Source organism: Sarcophilus harrisii, chromosome 3, assembly GCF_902635505.1.
Source record: "Sarcophilus harrisii chromosome 3, mSarHar1.11, whole genome shotgun sequence".
In the NCBI taxonomy this organism is placed as follows: Eukaryota; Metazoa; Chordata; class Mammalia; order Dasyuromorphia; family Dasyuridae; genus Sarcophilus; species Sarcophilus harrisii.
This window is the reverse complement of record NC_045428.1, coordinates 502,871,914-502,895,577: the sequence shown is the minus strand read 5'-3', so window position 1 is coordinate 502,895,577 and position 23,664 is coordinate 502,871,914. Positions and strand designations below refer to the sequence as shown.

Sequence of the window (23,664 nt, the reverse complement as noted above, 5' to 3'; positions counted from 1 at the left end):
TACCATGTTTAACATATACTTGACTACTTGCCATCTAGAGGAGGGCGTGGGGGAAGGAGGGGAAAATTGGAACACAATGTTTTGCAAGGGCTAATGTTGAAGAATTGTCCATGCATATGTTTTGAAAAATAAAAAGCTTTAATTTAAAAAAAATAAAAATAATTATTTTTAAAAAAGGAAAAATTAGATCTGTACATCTACAGCTTTCTTTCCTCCCAAATTCCAAATCCAAATTTATTATTATCATCCACTTTCTCCTCCTTTGTTCCTAAAAAGATGAGCCTTCTCCTGGTTAAAACCAACCTCTCTACTTGTGTCTTTGAGCTTACCTCCTCCATTCTCCTCTGAGAGATTCTATCTCCTCATTGCCCTTTCAATCATCCCCTTTCTCTCCATAATTTTCAATCTCTCTTTATCCACTGGCTCATTCCCTGATGCTCACAAATACTCCCAGATTTTGGAACCCCTACCCTTCAAAAACCTTGACTTTCCTTTCCCCTTCCCTCCAGCATCTCTACTTGGCATTTAAAGCTTTTCCAAATCTGTCTGCAATCTACTTTTCCAGACTTGGTACATGTTACTTCCCTCTATATACTCTATAGACCAACCAGCCAACCTGTCTTACTTATTCCCTGAATAAGCATTCCATCTCTCATCTTTAAATGTTTGTATAAACTCTCCCCATGACTAGAATGCTCTCCCTCCTTACTTCAACCTCTTGAAACCCCTAATCCCTTCAAGGCTCAGCTCAAGTATGAGCTCCTTCAAATGGACCTTACTGATTCTACCACTTGTTAATAACCCCCTTTATTACTTCATATTGATTTTTTTACATAGGAGGTATCCCAAGAGTGTAAATGCAGTGTTAAGCATTGAAAGCTGAATTAAAACTTCTGGGACATCCTCTGTTTTGCATTTATTTGTTTGTGAGTGTGTTGTATTTTCCTCATCTTCCAAAAGAGTTCCTCAAGGAAAGGAATTATCTCAATTTCATATTTGTATCATCTATGTCTAATAGAGACCAGCACATAATGGGTATTTAATAATTGCTTGTTGATTGATTAACCAATTGAAATCTAAGCCTCCAGTGCCTCAGTTGAGAGTGAGAGAACAATGGGCTCCCTTACTTCTGTGTAACAAGCAGTTACATCAGAAATCTAAAGAAAGCTACTTCTCTCAGTCTCCTTGTCCCCTGAAGAGCCTTCTATCATGATAGGAAAGGCTTAAGAAAAACATAACAGCTCTCTTCTAAGGGTAGCTCAGATCTACTTCCCAGTCCCTCCCCCTACATGTTCCCCAAATCACACCCTCCATTCTTGTCAAATTGTGTGACTATATGTCCTTTGAACATTCTTGAGCGTGCCCCGAAGTTTCCTGCTTTCATTTTAGGGAATCTTGCTTTTTTTCCCTCTCACTTCTACCTACCCCTGCCAATTCAAATTCTATTCATTAAGACAATTATAATAACAGTCCTATTTCTAAAATCTCAAAGTTTGTAAGGCACTTTTTTTTACAACAGCCCTATAAAGATGGAACAACAAGGATTATTATTTCCATTCTTCCACGGATAAGGAAAATGAGATTCATCTATATGCCCTATATATAGCTAGGAGAGAGCTAAGATTCAAGACCATTTCTCCTGATTCTAGTGTTCTGTCTACTCTCTATTTATTTAAACCCTAATACAACATTAGTACCTCTGGGAAGTCTTCTCTGATCCCCTAGATCCAGGAGTCTTTCTGTTTCTCTTTAGAGTTATATCTCTCTTCCTCCTACAACCCTGATCTCATCTAGCCTGCTGTTGTAAGTAAGTATGCCCCTGTCTGATCACCTAGCCCTAAGAATTATGAGTTCCCTGAGACCAAGGCCTATTTTCCAATCCAATCTATTTCAATTTGGCAAAAAATGTACTAAGGACTTACTGTGCTCAGAGTCTTATGCTGGGCACTGGACTCAAACTTTAGATAAGACCTTGTGTCTTTTCTCACAGACAAGTAGAAGGATAAAACAGGACCATAGATAACTATAGTACACATATATTACATGTTAAATAAATCACAGAGCCTCAAAGTGCCAAAAGCTTAGCAACTGATAAGTGTGACTTGCCTTTATAATAAGTTTGTTCTTTAAAAGGAGAAGGAAAATGATGAAAGAAACTGCTATTCTAGACCTGATTCTGATGAAACAGGAAGCTACTGGTCACTGATGCAGAGATGATAGGAACCTTGAACAGGGCAGTGAAATGACCATTCAATTACAGAGTTTATGATATGGGAGGAGGAAGGAGAATCAGTCTCTTTCTGACACACAGATTTAGATTTAGAGAAAGCAAGTTTCATAGGATTCAGAGAGGGATGGATAGGATCCTGTGGCCTAAAATTCTGCATGGGAAGTCATCCCAGGAGAGATGAGAAGCTCCTAAGAATGTTAAATTCTGAAGACACAAACAGAAACAATTCTGATGAGAAAGAAAAGGAGCTGTTAGAAGAGATAGATGTATGGAACTTATAGATTGGCTTAGATTTAAATACCAGATACAGAAAATTGGAGCCAGGAAAAGTAATAAGGGAAGAATCCCAAATCATGCCATGGTCCCTTAGCAATAATATCCATAGCTTTCAGCTCAAAAGTAGGTGAAACTGATGAAGACTGATAAAAATACTAAAATGTGCAAGTATCTCACTACAATGGGGAAAAGAAAAGGATGGGAAAAGGGATGAGACTATTGCTTGGTATAGATAGGACAATGATAAGGGATAGCAGAGAGCAATATTTATTTTGCTTCTGTTTTCTGAACCAAGGAGAATGATCCTTGGACCAGAAAGGACAAAACAAAAATGCTAATAGAGAGCCCAAGATAAAAGAATAATAATAGAACATCAAACAGCCGTAGGTGAGTTCAAGTCACCAAACCTTTAAAAACTACATGCCAGGATATGAAAGAAATGGTAGATGTGATTGCTGACTCACTGCCTGTGATTGATGAGAGGTCATCAAAAAAGAGAAAGGTGCTTTATAACTATATAAATGTACCAAATAGCTTTATTTACAATAAAGGAAAAAGGGCAATATCCAAAACTCAAGGCTAGTGAATTCAACTTAAATTGCTGACAAATTTCTGTACTGCATTATTAAAGATACAACAGAAAAACATTTAGAAAAAGAAGCAGTAATCATAAAGAACAATCAGATAGATGGATCAGATAGAATGAAATTTAATTGAGATAAATACAATTCAAGTACTCAAGTAGTGTGTCAAATGGGATTTTTAAAAAAATCATCCACATAAGGATAAGATGGGGAAGGCAGGACTAGATAGCAATTCATCTGAAAAAAAAAGATCTTATGAGATTAATCAACTTCAAGTGCAATATAATTCGACAATGCAACATAGCCACCAAAAACAGTTCATGCAAAATGCAGTCCTTAGCTGACTGACAGGAATAGTGTCCAGGATAACAGATCTGAGAGTCCCACCATATTCTGCCCCAGTTAGAGATATTTTCTTCAGTTCTAGGGCTATATTTAAGAAGAGATTTTAGCTTCATAGACAGGGGAGAAAGAGACCCTGGGAAACACTGACAAAGTGGAGAGTGTCAAGATGACTGAAATGGTGAGTGAATTGGAGACTATGCCATATGAAGGTCAGGTGAAGGAAACAAGGATGTTTAATACAAAAAAAGGGAAGTCATAAGAAAGTCATGCAAGTTTTCTTTGGATATTTGAAAAATTGTCATGAAGAAAAGACTTGCTATGCCTAGCTCCAGACCAAGATTACTACAAGACACTGAGAGAAGTTGCAGTGATGTAGCTCTGGATTCGTTATAAAGAAATAAAGGAATAGCTAGATCGTGAGTGGATATAGGGTCACAGAGTCAGATATGACTGAAATGGTTGAGAAAGAAAGAAAGAAAGAAAGAAAGAAAGAAAGAAAGAAAGAAAGAAAGAAAGAAAGAAAGAAAGAAAGAAAGAAAGAAAGAAAGAAAGAAAGAAGAAAGGAAGGAAGGAAGGAAGGAAGGAAGGAAGGAAGGAAGGAAGGAAGGAAGGAAGGAAGGAAGGAAGGAAGGAAGGAAGGAAGGAAGGAAGAAAAGGAGAAAAGAAGGAAGAAAAGAAAAGAAATACTTTTGGCCAATTAAAACTAATCTTAAGCAGAGAAACAGCATGTTTTGATGTGATAGCTAGATAGTTGGTTCACAAGTCAGGAGAACTTAGATTTGGATCCAAGTCCTTCCTTGGAATTGGTGGTAGGATCCTGAATAGGTTACTTAACCTCTCACAAACAAGGTACCTCTCTAAGACTATTAAAAGCAGAGAAGATAACTCGACCAGCATTAGTGGAAGTTCCCTTCATTAATGAAATCACAGGTCCTCATCCTACTCCAAAGAAGAAATGGGCTCTCAAAAGGTCTTCCATGGGAAGCTGGATGATTACTTGTCAGGAAAACTACAAAGAGAATTGATTCATGGTCCAAATTGGTCGGGTTTCATTCTTAGCTCCTTTCTGACCCTGAGATTCTATTTCTACAGTGAGAAATCTAAATGGAAAAATAAAAAGTTGAGGTAAAATATGTTTCCTGGCCTCGTGTAGCTCATAGACAAGTAGGGAAGGTGTGTCAGATTGAATCAGGGTAGTAGCATAAAGTGGCAGAGAGAGCCCTGGAGCCAGAAGACAGAAGACCTGAGACTCAATTCTGTTTCTGTTGTTGATTCTGCTGTTGATTTGATAGGAGTGTGTGTGTGTGTGTGTGTGTGTGTGTGTGTGTGTGTGTGTGCTGGCCATGCCTTTTGGCATATAACTTCTCAATCTCTTCTGTAAATGGAGATGATCTCAAAGGTCTCTAACAGCTTTGACTGTCTATGTTCTACATCCTCAGATTCCTTTAAACCCTACCATTCAAAGCTCCTGTGATTCTATTAGCTGAATAGCTCCTCTCAGAAAATCCTGGCCCCAGCTCATCCAGGCAGCCTTGACTTCCAAGCCTCCCCACCAAGAGGAGGAAGAAACAGGCTGGCCAGGCCGGCCCCTGCTGATTTATCAAAGGCAGAGGTAATGGCAGTTAAGGAAAAGTCTAAATATCCTGGGGTTTGATCCTCTTTCCACCCAACCGAAGATAAAGGGCAGATCCACAGGAAGCCGGGTTCCTTTTCCATCCCTTGGAAAGGGAGCCTAAATGAGAACTTGGAGGAAAAATGACCTCACCACATACTGGTCCTGGGGCTGGGAAGGGGGCACTAATCGTATTTGTTACTGGAAGGGGACAGGCACATCTCTAGATTGACTGGATAATTGTTAGTCCTTCATTCTTGAGAGGACCATGACATTAGGGAGAGGATGCCATGATTTGCAAGTGCATTGGATTTAAGTGAGGGAGGCTGTGCAAGGTCACCTGCCTCACTTTCCCCTCCAGAGCCATCTGGGTCCACTGGCCAGATATAGATCAGAACCACTGGAGATGGCCCTGGATAAAAGGGGAGACTTGGGTTTTTTTAAGCTAAGGTCTTCTACAGGTCTCAGTTTAACGGAGGCTGCATCCATTCAGTGATTAAGGCAAAAAATCTCATCTTTCACCTAGTCCAAAAAAATCGAAATGAGTAAATAAATGAATGAATGAAAACCATCAGGGTTTCTGGCCAAAGAAGAAATGACTGCTATTTACATTCAAAATGAGTCAGTTGCTTACTGCAAATGGGACTGGGCCTAGGACCTATTTTTGGTGTCCAGTTAGAACACAGAGCTGGGAAATGCCTACATGGTTATCTAGTTAAGTCATTTTACAGATGAGGAAACCGAGTCAGTGAGAAGCAGTCACTTGTCTGAGGTTGTACAAGTACAATAGTCAGGATATCTCACTTCAGATCTGGAACCTGGGAAGATCCTTTCATCTAAAGAGCTGCCTTAGGTGCCACCTCTTCTGGAAACCCTTCCCAGGTTAACAGCAGCTCTCCCTGATCTTTTTTCCCCCTGAAGAATAAGAAGCACAAATTCGTCCGAGGGGGAGAGTAAGGTGACCTGACTTTAGACCCCCAAGTCACTGTGTAGCCTTTCCCTTCTCCAACAGCAGTTCCTTCAGAGTTTGGTACTCAGGCTTGGTTTAGGGTATTTCCTTATGCTTCAGATAAATTGGAAGATTCCCTGTCCTTGAACCTACCACCCACTCTTACACCTCCGCATCTTTCCTCGTTCAAGCTGTTCCCTTTACCTGGCACATCCTCCCACTACTTTTTCCCTGATGAATTTCTACCCCACCTTGAAAGCCCAACTGAAATGTTGCATTCTCCAGGAAATCTTTCTTGATCCTCCTATTCAATCTTCACAGAGCACTACACATACACATGTACATGTGCACACGCACATCCCCACTCATACAACCCCCAACCCCATTTATTTATCAGGATTCTCGGTTCGATATCCATATCAAACTGTAAATTATAGCCAAGTTTGTTTGATCTCCCTCCCCAATCTCCATGCTCAGAAAAAAGCTTTGCACTCAGTAGGCACTTATAGTTTTTTTAGTTACATTGAATTCTGTAGTGAATGAGCCATCAGTGTGTAATTGGGGACCCAACCAGCTTTAACCTTATTTCTCTACCCTCTAAATCATCCATCTCTTTTGATTAGAAATAGCGCCAGGGAAAAGGAGAAAGAAGAAATCCAGACAATTGGAATCGCTTTGGATCATGGAAAAGAACATGGCCACACAAAAATATCTACTTATATATACATGGATGATTACTCACTCACAGAGAACTGTCCTTACAAATGTGCTTAATCCTAACCACTCAATGCACGCATGAGCACACACACACACACACACACACACACACACACACATACACAGTAATTCAAAGGTCCTGCCCAGGACATTGCCCTGTTTTAACCTCTTAACAGGTAGAAATACCTTCTTACTGCCTAACAATGGAGATTCTGCCCATTTCTTTCCTTCCCATCGGAGAGCTTCTCCAAAAATTTTCACTTTGAAAAAAGGAACCAAACCAGCAACTCGTCACTCTGTAGACTACATCAACATGTTCCTGTAGCTCTCCCTCCTCCCCTATTTCTGCTCCCTTTCCTGTGTGAAGTAAGCTCCTCTAGGCCAGGGATTTGCTTTTTCCTTGAAGGTGTGTCCCGTGCTCAGCACGGTGCACATTATATAATAAATGTTTAATAAATTATTCCTGACTTCTACCCTCAGCAAAAGTGAACTAGGTTGCTATTGGTTCCCAAGACAAAATCCCCTCCAAGTTCTGAGGTCACCTTTAATCTCCTGGTTATTGCTTCAATACCTTACCCTTGGTATTTATGGGCCAACCTCGAACATGTCCCACATAATAAGGCAAACCTCCTTGGAATGATGACCTTCAGAAATCATTCTCTTACTCACGGGGCTAGTTAATCCACTCAGCTTTGGAGGTATGCCCTGAAGGTGAGCTGATTGATTAGTGAGTACAAACTCACCTAGCCTATTATACTTAGATTGCCCCAAACTAGACCATATTTCACCCCATTTCATCCCATTAGACCATTTACCCAGGCTATTGTGACCATTTGCCAGCTGTGTAATCCTCTTCCTCTTGGTCTGGGAATAGTAACCAAATCAACACTCACATTGTTTCTCAAAAAGGCATGACAATTTGCTTTCTCAGGGCTACATGTACCATCCTTGTGATTCTCCAGACCAAAATTCCCCTCTCTATGTAAGTTATCCCTCTCCTAGCTCTTTGAAGGCAAAGACTGTCAAACTTTTATATTTACATTCCCAGAATGTAGAACAGTCTCCAGTGCTTAATAAAAAATTTTTAATTCATGGCTATTGTTATTATCACTAATAACTACCACTTTGTCATGTCCTTAAAGAAAATGCTTTCCTCACAATTCCTTAAGATGGTGATACAAACATTAACTCCATTTTGGATGTGCAGAAACTGAGACTCAGAGAGTTAACCATGGCTGTACAACTGTCAAAACTGGGACTAGACCCCAGATTTAGTCCTCTTTAGCCATATGACTCACTTTTAAGGAGACTCTTTTTTTACAAGATTTTAAGTTCACAGGATTGAGAAATCAAGGCACAGACTGAAGACAGAAGTATAACAGTAGTCCACATATCTATGATTTTTTGGGGGGGAGGGAGGCAAGTGGAGTTAAATGACTTGCCCAGGGTCACACAGCTAGTAAGCATTAAATGTCTTCATTCTGATTTGAACTCAAGTCCTCCTAACTTGAGAGCCAGTGCTCTAGCCATTCAACTATCTAGTTGTCCCTCCTTTTGACATTTTTAAGGTTTGTGAAGAGCTTTCCTCACAAACTGTGAGCAAGATAACCATATTCTTTCTTTCTTCCTTTCTTCCTTCCTTTCTTCCTTCCTTCCTTCTTTCCTTCCTTCCTTCCTTTCCTAAGGCAACTGAATTAAGTGACTTGCCAGGGTCACACAGCCAGGAAGTGTTAAGTGTCTGAGGCCAGATTTGAACTCAGGTTCTCCTGCCTTCAGTGCTGGTGCTCTATCCACCACACCAATTAGCTGCCCCAAGATATCCATATTTTTGAATACCCTCATTTTATGGATAAAGAAATGGAGTTTTTGAGAGGTTGAATTCTCAGCTACCAAGTTTCTACAATGGGATTCCATCCCATATCCTCTAAATCTAAACCCTGCTTTTCATGGCCTCTATCATCTTGTCTCTGACTTTAAAGAATATTTCTGTCAAGAGAACAGTTGTATGTGGCTATGTAGAGGGAAAACACACATGGTGAATGCAATGAGAGTTGCTTTTTAATATTTGGTGTACTTGCAAATGTTTTAAATGCCAGAAATCATAGTCCACAGGAATAGACTTTGTGATGTCAAACCATATGAGCTACAGAGAAGGCTCCAAGCCTCCAGTGGACAATGAGCTCCTGGGAGTCTAAGTCTTATTGCAGAGGGCAAATAAATGCTCTGGCCCATTTCTATTTAATTGCTAGTACCTACTGGTGATCTATGAAAGGGGACAAGGAAAGGAATAAGCATTTTTCTAGTGCCTCCTATGTGTCAAGAACTACCCTAAACATTTTACAAATATTATCTCATTTTATCCTGAAAATGACCTTACAAAGTAGGTGCTATTGTTATTATTCCCATTTTACAGCAGAGGAAATTGGGGCAAACTGAAGTTATGTGGCCTGCCCAAGGTTACACAGCTAGTGTCTGAGAATGAATTTGCACTCGGGTCTTCTTGACTCCAAGGCCATAATTCCCCCAGAAGTGCAGTTCTCTTACATACAAAACTGCAGACTTAAGGAAGTAGTAGAGAGTTAAATTCCAGGAATTGAAATTATGAATTATTGTCCCAGGGTTGGAAGAGATTCCTATGGGGAAAGAGATGAGAAGAAATGAATGTAAGCTGAAAAATCATCTTGTAGTTTCTGAACCATCCTCATCCATGGGCCTCCAAGCCTTACTTGACCAAAAGTTCTCATTTCAGTCTATTAAGGGGTCTTAATCTGTGGGAAGACAATTCCATTATTGCAATGACTCTGAATACTGAAATACTGTAGGATTTATTGGTTACCCAGTCAGAAGCCCTTGAATCACCTTTGACTGCTCCTTAGAATCACAGAAGCCAGAAAGAACCCTAGGATACAGAATGTGAGAGCCAACAGCAACCTTAGCTTCACAGAAATGGAGAATCGGAAGGGATCATAGCCAAATAAACCAACTCAAACACAAAAGGAATCTCCACAAGAATATTTGGGGTAAGTGACCGTCTTCGGCCAGAAGACCTCCATCAAAGGGTGAACCCACCACTTCTCCATCCTCTCTTTGGGTGGCTCTCATTATTAGGAAGTCTTTCCTGACTCCAAGTTTAAATTTAGCTATTTGTAACTTTTACCCATGGTTCCTGATTCTGCTGTCTAGAGCCAAACAGAGAATCAGGACAGACTATGTGCCTGGATTCACAGCAATCTGCTCTGTATGAAACTATCCAGGAACTTGGTTATTCTATGGAATGAAGGGCACTGATATTGTCCCTGGAAGCAATCCCTAGGTGGACCTGGAAGGTTCATCTCGTCCATCCTCTGTCTTCTCTCCTGACCCTAACTATAACGGACATTTATAGAGTGCCTTAAAAATCTCTGAGAGCCGTATAACCCACCTGAGTCTCAGAAAAGCTCTGTAAGCCAGACTTCTGGAACTGTACCCATTTCACAGATGAGGAACTAGGGCTCATAGGAGTTAAGTAACTTGGTCAATCACACAGCTATGAATTGTCAGAAGGAATTCTCAAATCCAGGTTTTCCTGACTCCACTATGACACATCATCTCTGTCACTTCCCCACCGTGAGAGTCTTCAGTTATAGCATTTGGAAAATTCTCCCAGAATTCTAATGTGGCAGAAAGGGGTCAAGAGCCCCGGTCTTGCAGGCACATGTTGAGTGACCTTGGCCACAGGACTGGGCTAGGTCCCTAAAGTCCCTCGTGCCCTTAATACAAGGGGTTAATAAGTCTAGGTCTGACATCAGTCCCTCTCACTGTGGCCTGAGCCTTCTCCTGTATGTCTCAAAGGGCAGTGGGGTAGAAGGAGTCAGAAGGGGAGCAGGGGTGAGGCAGGGTGACCTCAGGAAGCTGGTCACATCACTCGGGACACAGCCTCTCCCTGTGCCAGCCAGAGCCCTGGGCTTTGTAACAATGGAGGATGATGAATGTGTGAAAACATCCCTGTTGCTAAATATATTGCTGTCCCTGAGGAGAATGGGGGGGAGAGTGCCACAGCTGACTTGGGAGCAAGACTCCCCACACCCCCATATCCCAGAGGCTCTTTCGTGATGGGCAGAGCTCTCAGAAGAACTCAGCTGCCACAGCTGTCCCTACGGGGAGGGGGGGCACAAAGAGAGCTTCAGAATCCACATTCCAGACCCAAAGGCCAGAGCTCAGGGCAGAGCTGATTTGCATCTGCTTTCCATAGATTTGCATGTGTTTTTCTTGAAATGGGAGAGCCGACCATTTCCCACTTCCCCAGGCAAAGGATTCAAATCAAAACCCCCGCCCCCCCCCAGGCTATTTTCACCCCCTTTCCCTTTTCTTTTGAAAAAAGGAAAGAGGAATTTCCCTTTAACCCCCCCCACTAAGAGGGAGCAAAAGAAACGGAAAGTAATTAAAAAGAAAACTGAGAAAAAATTAAAAAAGAAAAAAAAAACGTCCTTGAAACCAAAGTTCACAAAAATAGGGAAAAAAGAAAAAGGCCCAACAAGAAGGAAGGAAGTTGGTTCCAAAGCCAAAAAATTTTTAAAAACCCTTTTTAAAAAAGAAACCGAATGTTTAGAAATTTCCCAAAAGAAGGGAAAAAAAGGGGGATTTAGAAATTAAAGCCTTAGGATTTTAAAAATTTTTTTGGGAAAGTCTGAAGGAATTTAGAAGAAAGGGAACCAGTTTTTAAGAAATTTTAAAACCAAGAGCAGGTGGGGTTTTTTATTGGGGAAACAGCCCCCAAAAAGGAAAGAAACTCTTCTTTATTTCCCAGTCCCCCTTTTTTTTTTTAAAAGGAAAATTTTTTTGGAAAAAAGAAGGAAATAAAATTTAAAATTTTCCCTTTTTTATAAATTTAAAAAAAAATTTCCCCCCCAAATGGGAAGAAATATTTAATTTTCATTTTTTCCCGAAAAATTAAACCCTTTTTTCAAAAATTTAAAAAAAGAAAAAAATTTAAAAAACATTAAAATTAAAAATAAAAAAAAAAAAAAATTTTTTATTAAATTTTAAGAAGGGAAAAAAAGTGGGAAGGAAAGAAGGGGAAGGGCCTTTGTTTATACCCAAAATCCCTTTTTAAAATTTTTTTTAAAAAGAAAATAAAAAAAAAAAAAAAACCCTTAAATATCCTTCCCCTTTAAACATTTCTCCTTTTTGCCTATATTTTTTTTAAAACAAAACTTTAGGAAAAAAACTTTCTAAAATCCCCTTTCCCTTTTTTAAAAAAGAAAATTTTAAAGAACAGAAAACCAAAAAATTTTGAAAAATTAAGGGAAAAACAAAAAAAAGGAAAAAAAAAAAAGGTAAAGAAAAAAAAAAAAAAAATAAATAGAAAAAAAATAAAATAAAAAAAAATATTTCCCTCTTACTTTTCCCCTTTCCCTTTTCCCCCTTTTTTCCAACATTTTCCATTTTTTTCCTTAATTTAAACATTTGCCCCCACCTATCCCCCTTTCCTTTTCCCTTTCCACTTGGGTTTCTTGGGGAAAAAAGCCCTAAAAATAAAACCCATCCACTTCTAACCATAAATAAGGTGCACTTCATCACAGTGCCTGGCACAGAGTGGGTGCTTAGTAAATGCTGATTTTTTTTCTCCTCCTTTCTCTCCATCCTCAATTCTGCAATGCCTTTTAAACTGGGGACCAGCACTGACCAGTACTGGCCAGGGCTGGCTCTGGTCCTGGTGGGAGAGAACTCAAAGTAACTTGGCTTCCCGTGGGCACTCATTCTTAACCTCCTCAATTCCAGGGGGCAAACTCAACGTGCCCAAATCTGAATTCATCAGCTTCTCCTTCCCCCTGTTGTTCAGTCATTCCTGACTCATCGTGACCACGTTTGGGGTTTCCTTAGCAGAGATAGTACAGTGGTTGGCCATTTCCTTCTCCAGCTTGTTTTACAGATGAGGAAACTGAGGCAAATAAGGAAAAGTATCTTCCCCAGGGTCACACTGCTCCTAAGTGTCTGAGATTTGAACTCGGGAAGAAGCAGTTTCCAGACATATCCAAATGCAATATAGCACCACCTAGTGGTCTTCTCCCCTCTCCTAGCACCCTTCTTTTTGATATTCCCATACTCCCAGTTTCAGTCGCCTTGACTCCTGCCTCTCCTTGCCCCCTTCACAACCAATCAGATATCAAGCTTTACCAGTTCTGTCTTAGCAAAAGCTCTGGGACCCACGCTTCTCCCCCCCACCCCCCACCTCAGGTTCTCCTCATCTCTAGCCTGGACTATTACTGTGGCTTCCTAACTAGTTTTGCCTCCAATCTCTTCAATGCCATCCTCTCCCACCTTAAAAAGTTTTAGTGGCTCCCTATTACCTCTAGAACAGGCGTTCTAAATCCGGGGTCCATAGGAGAGGACTATGGACAGAAAAGGGTGAGGAGATAACAAGCATTTGTCAAGCACCTACTATGTGCTGGACACAAATATCATCTCATTTGTTCCTCACAACATTGTGAGATAGGTGGTATTATTATTCTCAGCTGAGGAAACTGAGGCGGACAGTGGCAAAATTAGTTGCCAGGGTCATACTGCTCATGAGTGTCTGAAGTTAAATTTGAATTTGGTCTTTCTGACTCCAGGTTCAGTTCCTTATCCAGTCTCCATAGAGTTAGGTGGGGAACAAAAGAAATCATTTTTATTTCAATATAATTGGTTTCCTTTGTAATTTTATGTTTCTTATTCATTTAAAAACATGATTCTGAGAAGGGTCCATAGAATGCGAAAGAGGCAACCCCCCAAAAAGTTAAGAACCCCTGATTTATGATTTTAAAAATTCAGATTCTTCCATCTGGCAATCCACGTCCTTCCCAATATAACTCCAACCTCTTTCCCTCCCATATTTCACGATCCTCATTTCCACGCCTTTTATGTTCCAGCCAAGCCATACTACCTGCCTCCTCCACTCAGGCTACCCCTCGCCAGGGATGCATTTTCATCTCTTTTTTTTTTTTGCTTGTTAAATCCTTTTCTTCCTCCCAGGCCCCCCTCAGTAGACCTTTTTCTGAAGCCAGGAATAGATTAAGGGTGAGGACCTTTCCAGTCTAAATCTATGACAGACATACACACATATATGGCATGATAAATCAGATCACACATTCAGCACTGGAAGTTGCGACTCCAACATAGTGATGTCATTTTGGTCCTCTTCAAGAATGAAGGACAAATAATCAAAAACCAAGTCCAGCCCAATGGCCTCATTTATAGATGAGGAAACTAAGGGACTTGCCAAATGGGAGATCCAGATAAGGAAAGAGTCTGAATTAAAACATCTCCTTTGATGCTGCCTTCCTCCTCCTGCTCTCCAAGACAAACTTGGGGATATTCCGCCCCACCTCAGGCCCATTGTTACAGACAGGAAATGCTTCCCAGGGCATGGCTACAAAAATAATTGGGAGAGCTCCTTGGGACCTCAGGAGATCACTAGGTTCCAAATTCTAGTTCTGCTGTTTACTGGGCCTATGAGTTTAATCAAGTAATTTCATTTCCCAGAATCTCAGTTTTATCACCTCTCTGATTTATGTAACACTGTATAAAACTCAGATTTTAAAACTCATATCAGAATAAAAACCAGCCATGATTTCAGAAGCCCAACATCAGCATACAATTTCCTGACAGAGTTGAAGGGCTAAATATGCAGAAGGAGACGTTTTTTGGATTTGGCCAATGTGGGAATTTGATTTGCTCAACTATGTATATTTGTTGCAAAGGTTGTTGGGCTTTTTCTTTTTTGATGGAGAGGGGAAGAAAGAGAATAAATGAGGGGGAGGAAGAAGAAAATAAATGCTTATTACTTGAAAAAATAAAATTTAACTTGAAAAAGTTATCTCTGTATCTTTTGAACTGTAAACTTCATGAGGGCAGGATTAATGCCTTATGAAATAGGGGCTTTACTAAATGAAGTTCAGGTCAACAGGAGTTGGATGTAAATCTTGCCTTAGATATTCATAGTATCTAAGTCTTAACTTTTCTTTCTCATCTGTAGAATGGAGCTAACAAAAACATATACCTTCATTAATGACCACCATTCCCTGATCCCCATGTATTTTCTTTTCTTTAAAAAAATTTTTTTATATTTACTTTGTTAAATATTTCCCAATCACACATAAAATTAATATTCATTGTTCTAAAATTTGAGTTCCAAATTGGCTTTTCCCACCTAGCCCATCCTCGAGAAGGCAAGCAATATATCAATAATAAATATGAAGTCATGCAAAACATATTTCCATATTAGTCCTGTTGCAAAAGAAAACACAAAAAAGAAAGAAAAATAAAAAAGTATTTAAAAAGTATGCTTCAATCTGCCCTCAGAGTTCATCAGTTTTCTGACTGGAGGTGAATAGCATTTTTCTTCATGGGTCTTTTGGAAATGCTTTGGCTCCCATGTATTTTCAAAGGCAATCCTTCACTCCAGGAACATAGGGACATAAAGAGAGTGCTGGAAAAGACATCCAAAGTCATGTATCTACCACAACTCTGTTCACTTTACCGATGAGGAAACTGAGACCAAGTCCCACAGGTAGGCAGTATCAGAAGCAGAAGCAGAGCTGAGTTGTTCAGACTCAAGTCAGTGCTGCTCATGTACCAGGCTGCCTCCCTTCCCAGACTTATGATGATCAAAGATCTTGCCCATTGCTTTGCAAACATCCAGGGGAGAGAGCACGGCATTGTGATCTCTTAGATTTAGAATCAGGCTACACAGGTTCAAGCCCTGGTATTACCAATAAGTACCTATCGGAACTTAGGCAACTTAACTCAAATCCCCAAGCTTCAGTTTCCTGATTTGCAAAATGTGACACTGGAATAGTTTCTTTAACTGTGGGTCATGACCCCAATAGGGGTCACATAAATGAATTTGGGCAACATGAAAAATTTGACAACAGTAAAAGTTTTAATTCTTTTATATAAAAATAAAAAAGCACATTCATTTGATTAGTATGCAGATTTGTTTTCATCTTTAATAAATGGTAAAATTATATGGATCCCAAAGAATTGTTTCAAAATAAATTTCTTTGTGATTTAATTATCATATATTATAATTCTATCTGATTTATATGCCTATTTTACATACCTATATACTAGGAGTCATATAAAAATTTTTTGGGCTAAAAAGAGTATCCAGTGGAAAAAGTTCAAGAAGTCCTGAACTCAATGACTCCTTGCAATTTTGAATTCATAGACCAAGGATAGAGGTGGTTTTAGTCTTTGTATCTGCATGTAGTGTGCCTGGCTCTAAGTAGGCACAGGAAATGCCTGCTGATTGATTTGCCATTTAAAAGTCAATTATAGTTAATTTTTCTATCTTTCTCTTCCCTCAACACCAAGCACAGGAGTGTGTACACCATAGGTGCTTAATGTTTGTTGAATAAGTAATGAATGAAATGTCATTAATTAACAATCCCTCCTAAAATTCTTCTTTCTTGAAGCAGAGAGGAAAGGAGGCAAATGAAATATCAGCCTCTCCATTTATGTCCAGGAGGCCATTAATAATCCTTGCCACATAAGGGTATATTCCCAAACTCTTTTGCTATTGTTTAATCGTGTCTGAGTCCCCACCAGCCCATTTAGGAGTTTTCTTGGCAAAGATACTAGAGTGATTTGCCATTTCCTTCTCTAGCTCATTTTACATAGAGAGAAAGTGAGGCAAACAAGGTGAAGTGACTTGCCCAGAGTCACAAGCTGGTAAGTGTTTGAGACTGGATTTGAACTCAGGTTCTCCTGACTCCAGATCCAGTGTTCTATCCAACATAATCACTAAGCTATCCACCTGTCCTGAAATTTGGCTCCCTACTTCCCCTTCTTATATTCTATCTGCTGTTTCTTAGGATCACAGAATCCAGAGCTAGAAGAAATCTTAAGGATTATCTAATTCAACCTCCTCTTTTTACAGTTGAAGAAACTGAGGCTCAATGAATCTGAGTAATGCATGGGAGCACAGATGTGCTAAAGGGCACATCTGGGCTTTGACCCTATATCCTGTGATTCCGGCATACTGCACACAATGCCTGTTTTGGAAACTCCCTTCTTCTGATAACTGCCTCCCAGACTGGTCATAATCTACAGCAAACATTTATTAAGCCACTATTGTTTGCAGGGCATTATAGAAGGAAATAGACAAGACCTGCTCCCTCCCCTGGGAGTAAACATCTTTGCTCCCCATTAGCTCAGCATATATTTAACCTTTAAAAATTACTGGAAGTTCCTTAAGGGGAAAAAAAAGTATATCTTCCCTTCCTGTCCTGGAGCCTGCCACCCCCTCCCTTGGCCTGCAAAAGAAAAGCAAAATGCCTTAAACTACTATTTGAGACCCTGACACTCCTCTCTCCAGTACTGAAAGACCCCAGGGACTGATGGATAGTGCAATGGAATTGGACTAAGGGAGACCTGGACTTAATATCTGGGTAACCATGAGCAAATCACTTAATCTCTATGCCTTAGTTCCTCTCTATATAAAATGAGGAATTTGGAGTCAGTGACTTCTAAATTCCTTTCCAGCCCTCCAATCCAATGTTTTATGCTCACTAACTCCAGAAGCACAGGGCAGAGGAAGGAGGGCTGAGTTAGGAATCAGAGTCTGAGTTCAAATCCTAGACAAGCGATGGAACTCTTTTTTGTCCTCAGCTTCTTTCTTGTCAAATCTATGAGCTTTGCCCAGATGGTCTCACCCTTGAGTCTTACGTGTCCTGTTCTCTTGAGAACTTCCCACATGCTCATCTTATCTCCCTAGTAAGAAATGGTACATATAGAAAGCAAAGCCTGAGTTTTCTCCCCCAATTAACCATACTGATACTTACAGTTCCCATTAATCGTAGTGGGGAAACCGCCGAGGGTTGGAATTTGGACAATCATCTACTTAGAAATCCTCAAAATGAGCCCTACCCCCCTCTTCTGCCTTCAGTTTAGGGTCAGTCAGATAAAGGGACACAATCCTGGATATAATGTTTTCCCGAAAAATTTAGGCTTCAAGACCTACTGTGGACCAAGTCCTGTAGACATCTATAAGGATTAAAGAGTATACCCAGCCCTAGGAGGATTATGAGGGACAGAGGAGAGAAAGCAGGAGGAAGAGGAGGCCTGGTCCTTTAGGTGTTCCCAGGCTGAGGACAGACCCAATGGGAAAACAAGGGCTGACCAGAAAAAACAGTGATAGACTGGTGAGCAAGCCTCGAGAAAAGAGGGATTTCAGGATCATTGGATTTAGGATTGAAAGGACCTTTGGAAATTACCTGATCTGAATCCTTCATTTTTTTCTATTTGTTTTCTCCCCTTTTTTTTTATTGTGAACTTTTTTTTATCATGAACTATATTTCAAAAACAGAAAAAGACTTGTAAAAGAATCTATGAATTTTTTAGGTATAATTTGCTTTTACAAACTATGTGTCTATATTCTATTGTATTGTGTTGTGTTGTATTATCAAATCCCTACTGTTTACAGGGCATTGTACTCTGCCACTCTAGGAGAGAATGAAAGAGACCTACCTAATAGGATAAGAATATACTTTAAGTTCCCTACTCTTTTATTTCCTTCTGTGTAATTTGTAAAGGTTTTTACTGATTTTCATAAATAGGGAAACTGAGGGTGAGAGGGATCTATCCAGGATCCCAAAGCAAATCAGTGACAGAGCCTGAAATGGACACCAGGTCTCTTGGCTGTCTCCTCTAAAGGAACTCTGAGAATCTTGACCTTGGGCTGGGAGGTCAGGGCAGGCTTCCTGGAGGAAGTGGGGCTTAAGGCAGGGCCTGAAAATATGTGAGCTGGAGAGACAAAAAGCAAAGGAGGGAAGGAAGAGCAGAGGCAAGGGTCTGGGGTCACATCTAGGTGGTGGGACACTCAGCGGAAACCCAGTGACTCGCTGAAGTAAAAAGAGGACAGGGCTGAGGGGAAAGTCCCCAGACCATTAATGAGGGGAGAGGCTTAATTGAGAAATCCTTGTCCCTTCTTTCCTTCCAACCCTGCCCACCCCCAGCCTGGCCACAGCCCAGCCAAGCCATCAGCAGGCCCACGGGGACTCAGACAGGGAATGGGAAGGAAGGAAGAGGGGCAGAGAGGGGCTAGCGGAGAGGTGGGGAGGGAAAGGATGTAGGAGGAGGGGGTATATAACCTTTGTGGTGCTGGTACTGAAGAGGGAAGCTGATATTACTGCTCCACACCCTGCCAACCCCTCCCCCTAACCCCCCCCCAACCTGGGGAGATGCTTTAATGTCTGTCAGCAAGAGATCCAACCCTGGGCTGAGGTGGGGGGAGGGAAGAGCACGAAATAGGGGAGACTTTACTTCTATACCAAAAGATCCCAGGGCTCTATGGAGGGGAGCAAGATACTTACTCTCAGGAAGCATTTGCTCTGAATGGGGAGATAGGACTTTTGCCTCCAGGAAGCGTCTCTGAGTGGAGAAGAGGTCAACCCTTTGCTGGATACCTTGCCCTGAACATCCCTCTGGCCCTTAATATCAACCATGTCCCTATTCCAGGACACCTCCTCTGACTGACTCCTCGGTCGATGGGAAACCTCCCAGACCCCTTGGTATATGGATCTGGGCTTCTTCCCTGCTTCTTCCCTCTCCTGCCCCACATCTAATTAATCCTCAAATCCTGTTCCTTCTTCCTATCTAAAGTCTCTGTATTCAACTTCTCCCTCTCTCCATTTCCAAGGTCCAGGATGAAAATCCTTATTCACCTGCCCAGATCACTGCAACAACTTTCCCCATCCATTTCTCTGCCTTCAGTTTCTCTCCTTACATTCTTCCTACACAAAGGGACACAATCACTTTTCTTCAGCCCAGATTTGAAAATCTCCCCTCAGGAACTTCCCATGATTCCCCATATTCCCTGATTCTAGACTTCTCAACCTGTCATTCAAGGCTTCCCATGATCTTCTCCTAGCTTGTTTCTACAGTCAAATCCCATTGCTCCAATCCCAACCCCCTTCCCTTCAAACCGCTATGTACAGTCATCTCATTGCTATTTTACTCACACTATCCTCTTTTTCTGTAATGCTCTTCAAATTCTACTTATCTTATCTTTCCAAATTTTCCCTGCCCCAAAGGGGCCACTAATTACATGCCCCTCCTGTCAGTTTAGAGACTATTCCCTTGAAAATATTTTTGTTACTCCATAGTTGCTCTTAAGTAACATATGTATCCTTTCAATATTCCTTCAGGAATGATCTGGAAAATGGGAGGCTTCATAACATAATTAGGGGAGGAGTAGAAGTGAAAAACATATGTAATCATTAAAAAGTAAAATGCTATACACAGAATGTCACATTGGGGAAGGATCATAGATTCATAGATTCTTTGGGGAAGGAATCATAGCTGGTAAATTGGACAAAGCATTGAACCTACAATCAGGAAGATGTGAGTCCAAATCCAACCTCGGATACTAGCCATATGACCCTGTCTGCCTCAATTTCCTCATCTGTAAAATGTGATTATAACAGCACCTACCTACCAAGGTAGTTGTAAAGACAAAATGTGGTATTTATGTAGCTTTGAAAACCTTAAACCTTATACAAATTGCCAGCATTTCCATGATTAATCAAATAATAGAAACTGAATTTAAAGGAACTATAAGAGACCTTGGGGTCCAACTCACTTTAGAGAAGGAAAGGAACCTGAAGCCAAGAGAGGAAAAATGGCCTTGATTAAGTCATATAGTGAACAAGAGGCAGAACCAAGTCTAGAAACCAGGTTTCCTGAGTCTAAATCCAGGTTTCCTGAATCTAAATCCAGAGACTTTTCCTCTTCACCCTGATCCAGGAGAACTCCGAGAATATGGCATTGACCTGGGAGGTGGTAAAGGAGAGAATGAGAAGGCCTCAAGCCCAGACTATCCCTTATATCTACCAAGTCCACGTCTCCATTCAAGTCTCTTCCTCTTTGGTTAAGCACTTCCCTCTGCCCATCACCCTCTGAAAAGCCCACAACATTTAAGTTGGATTAGAGTTTGCAGGTCATCTAATGCACTCACCTAATTTTACAGATAAAGAAACTGAGACCCAGAGAATTAAAGTAGTTCAAGGACACAACATTTGAGACTAGAATTCAAAACCCATGAGCCCCGACTCCTTTTCCTGTACACTTCTAGGTATGCCCACACTGCATAGGTACATTATAGGAGAGGGCACATGGCTACCAAAGAATGAAAGGCGCTAGAATGGCAAGATATAGACACAGAAAGGGAGCTCCAGGGAACTTGAAAGTTTTGTCCCAAATCAGCTAAAAGCCCATCATATCTCTGATAAAATAGACACTTCAAATAAAAATATGCAATCCTAAACACAGACACAGCTCCAGAGACACACTCGCCCATGCATATATACATATTTATTCAGACACTTCACCTGTCTGTGATCAAATGAGTTAATATGTGAAGTGATTTGCAAACCCTAAAACATTATAGCTAGCTGCATATATCTGCATAAAAACCTATAATTCGCCCACAGATACACACATACACAAAGAAGTTATCAAGTCTGTTAAGATCAAGAAAGGGTATTGCTGGAGAGCTTTAACATCTCCTCTACATATGTACATTCCCCTCCCCATTCCCATTATATATAGAGATACTCATTATAGTTGGGCTGGGAATATGTTTGTATATAAAATATATACACATTCATATGTGTGTGCTTTATGTGTTAATTAGTAAGTATAAGGATATCTGGTCTAGCTCTGGCTCTGACCTATATTACATGATCTTGGACATGTCCCTTCCTCTCCCTGGTCCTCAGTTTCCCCCTCTGTAAAACTGAGGGGATTGAATTAGCTGATCTCTAAGGTCTGTCCCAGTGGTAACTGTATACATTCTAGGATGTGTCTCTCATTCAAATAATGGGTGTGGGAGTTCGAGTTGGGGGTGTACTTATAGAAGGGAAGGTTTCCCATCAATTAGGAGCTCCCCAGAAAATTAACAAAGGAAGAAAGAATCATTCTCTATGTGCAGAATTATATCTGTCTACCAATTATGGAGGTGCACAGATATGTGAATTTCTTATATGTATGTGTCTTTGTAATATATATCTGTGTCTACATAGACACATATTCATTCACACAGAGATAAACATAAAATATTGGGGAAATAACTTCCTTTCCCAAATACATACACAGACTCTATATAGATCTATGTCTATAAACACAATAATACACAAGTACATTCTTTTAACAGAAGTGCACACACATACAATCTACAAATACAATCTTTGCAAACTGTCTGACATCCAGATATCCAAAATCACAGTCACACACACACACACACACAAAGAAGCTCTGGGCACACACACCTACACACAGGAACAGTCTCCTAGCTCACACGTGGCCGCCCCCACCACCACAAGCTTCAATCTCAGCCACCCACTAAGCCCCTCGCAGGAGCAGGCAGACTCTGCTGCGATCCCACCTGCGGGGCGCCGCCTTCCTCCCTCTCTCCTTGCCTCCCCTCCCTGGCTCCTAGCCCCTCGCACGTGCCCGGCCCCCTCACACACGTGCGTGAGCACACACGTGCACACACCGGGCTCTTCTCGCTCTCCACCCCACCCTCCGCCCCAGCCCCCTACTTTCCTCGAGCTAGAATCCATAGAGAAAGGCCAGGATCCCCCGAGCTCTCGAAGAGACAGCCCTGATCCCGTAGAGGTTTTCTCTCGCCCCCACCCCTTCCCTTGGAGCCCAGCGGCTAACCCTGGCCCCACCTGGCCTGCTTACTCCCAATCCTTCTCTTTCGAAACCCCTACGAGTCCCCCTGCACTGTCCACAGGGAGAGCGGATGAAAGCAAGGATTCACAATTATCCGTGGTTTGGAATTATCCGGTCCTAGAAGGAGGGGATAGACTCTTCACGCTGATGTCTTCTCTCCCTTTCTCCTGGACTAGCCAGTAAAGTTGGCCAAAGTGGCTATGGGAGCCCATATCCCTCCCCCGCACATGCCCCTCCTGGACTCCCGCCCCGGGCCACTCAGTCCCCCAAATCCAACCCCATTCGACTGCCTGCTTCCCCATCCTTCCTTGGCTTCTCTTCTGATCCATTATCCTTCCCACTCTCTTCGCACTCAATCCCCATTCCCAGGGCTCAGATTCCTCCTCCCGACCCTCACTGACACTCCTGGAGCAGAACACCCCCCTCCCCCGGTCTCTCTGGACTCGGCCCCGAGCCCATCCAACACTCCACCCCCCTGCCTAGGCGATCTCCCTTGAACCCACTATAGATTCAGCTAGGACCCCAGACTCCCTTCGATCTGATACTCCCTTACACACATACTAGCTCCCACACCCCAGATCCCTGGCCCCTCCCTCCTACCCCTCGGCCCGGCCCGACACTCGTGGCTCCCCCCGCCACTGGCCGCCCTGGCCACCCCTGAGCAGCCCCGGACAGCGGACACTCACGGCTCGGGCTCCCCGGGCCGCGCCGGGCACTGCTGGCTCCGGCACAGGATGGAGTGGCCGCACGCCTGCCCCATCGCTCCTCATCCTCCGGCGCCCGGCCCGGCCCGGGCGGGGCCACTCAGCCCCAGGGGGGAGGGGCGGGGCCCGGAGGGGAAGGCAGGGGCGGAGCTGAAGAAGGGAAAGGAGGGGAGGGGAGGGGAGGGAAGAGGAGGGGAAAGGACTGCAAGGCTCGGAGAGAGAAGAGAGCAAGGGAAGGGAGAGAAGGGAGCTCCCCTCCCCTCCCCGGCCCGGCCCGGTCCGGCCCGGCCCAGGTCAGCTCTGGCCGCTTTCTCCCGGCCTCTCCCGGACAGCGCTAGCTCGTTGGCTGCTTTCTTCTCTCTGTGCTCCGTCGGCCTCCTTCCTCTGGTGCTTGCACCGCTCAGTTCCCTGAGGGGACTCGGCTTAGCTAGGAGACGGATGCCCGAGCAGGTCCGATAATGCAGAGGGAGGGAGGAGAGGCCGGGAGAAAGGCAGAGAGAGGGAGGACAAAGCGAGGAGAGACAGAAGAACCGGGGTAGAAAGAGAGA

At 42.2% G+C, this 23,664-nt stretch overlaps 1 protein-coding gene across 1 annotated transcript in view; it reads right to left on the bottom strand.

The window, feature by feature from the left end:
* Window positions 1–23,230, bottom strand: part of PDE2A (phosphodiesterase 2A) — a 177,208-nt gene extending 153,978 nt beyond the window's left edge. The window contains exon 1 of the mRNA XM_031961505.1: window positions 23,099–23,230. Coding sequence (XP_031817365.1) covers window positions 23,099–23,172 — 74 coding nt within the window. The 5' untranslated portion in view covers window positions 23,173–23,230. The remainder of the gene's footprint in view (window positions 1–23,098) is intronic.
* Between the last annotated feature and the right edge of the window lie 434 nt (window positions 23,231–23,664).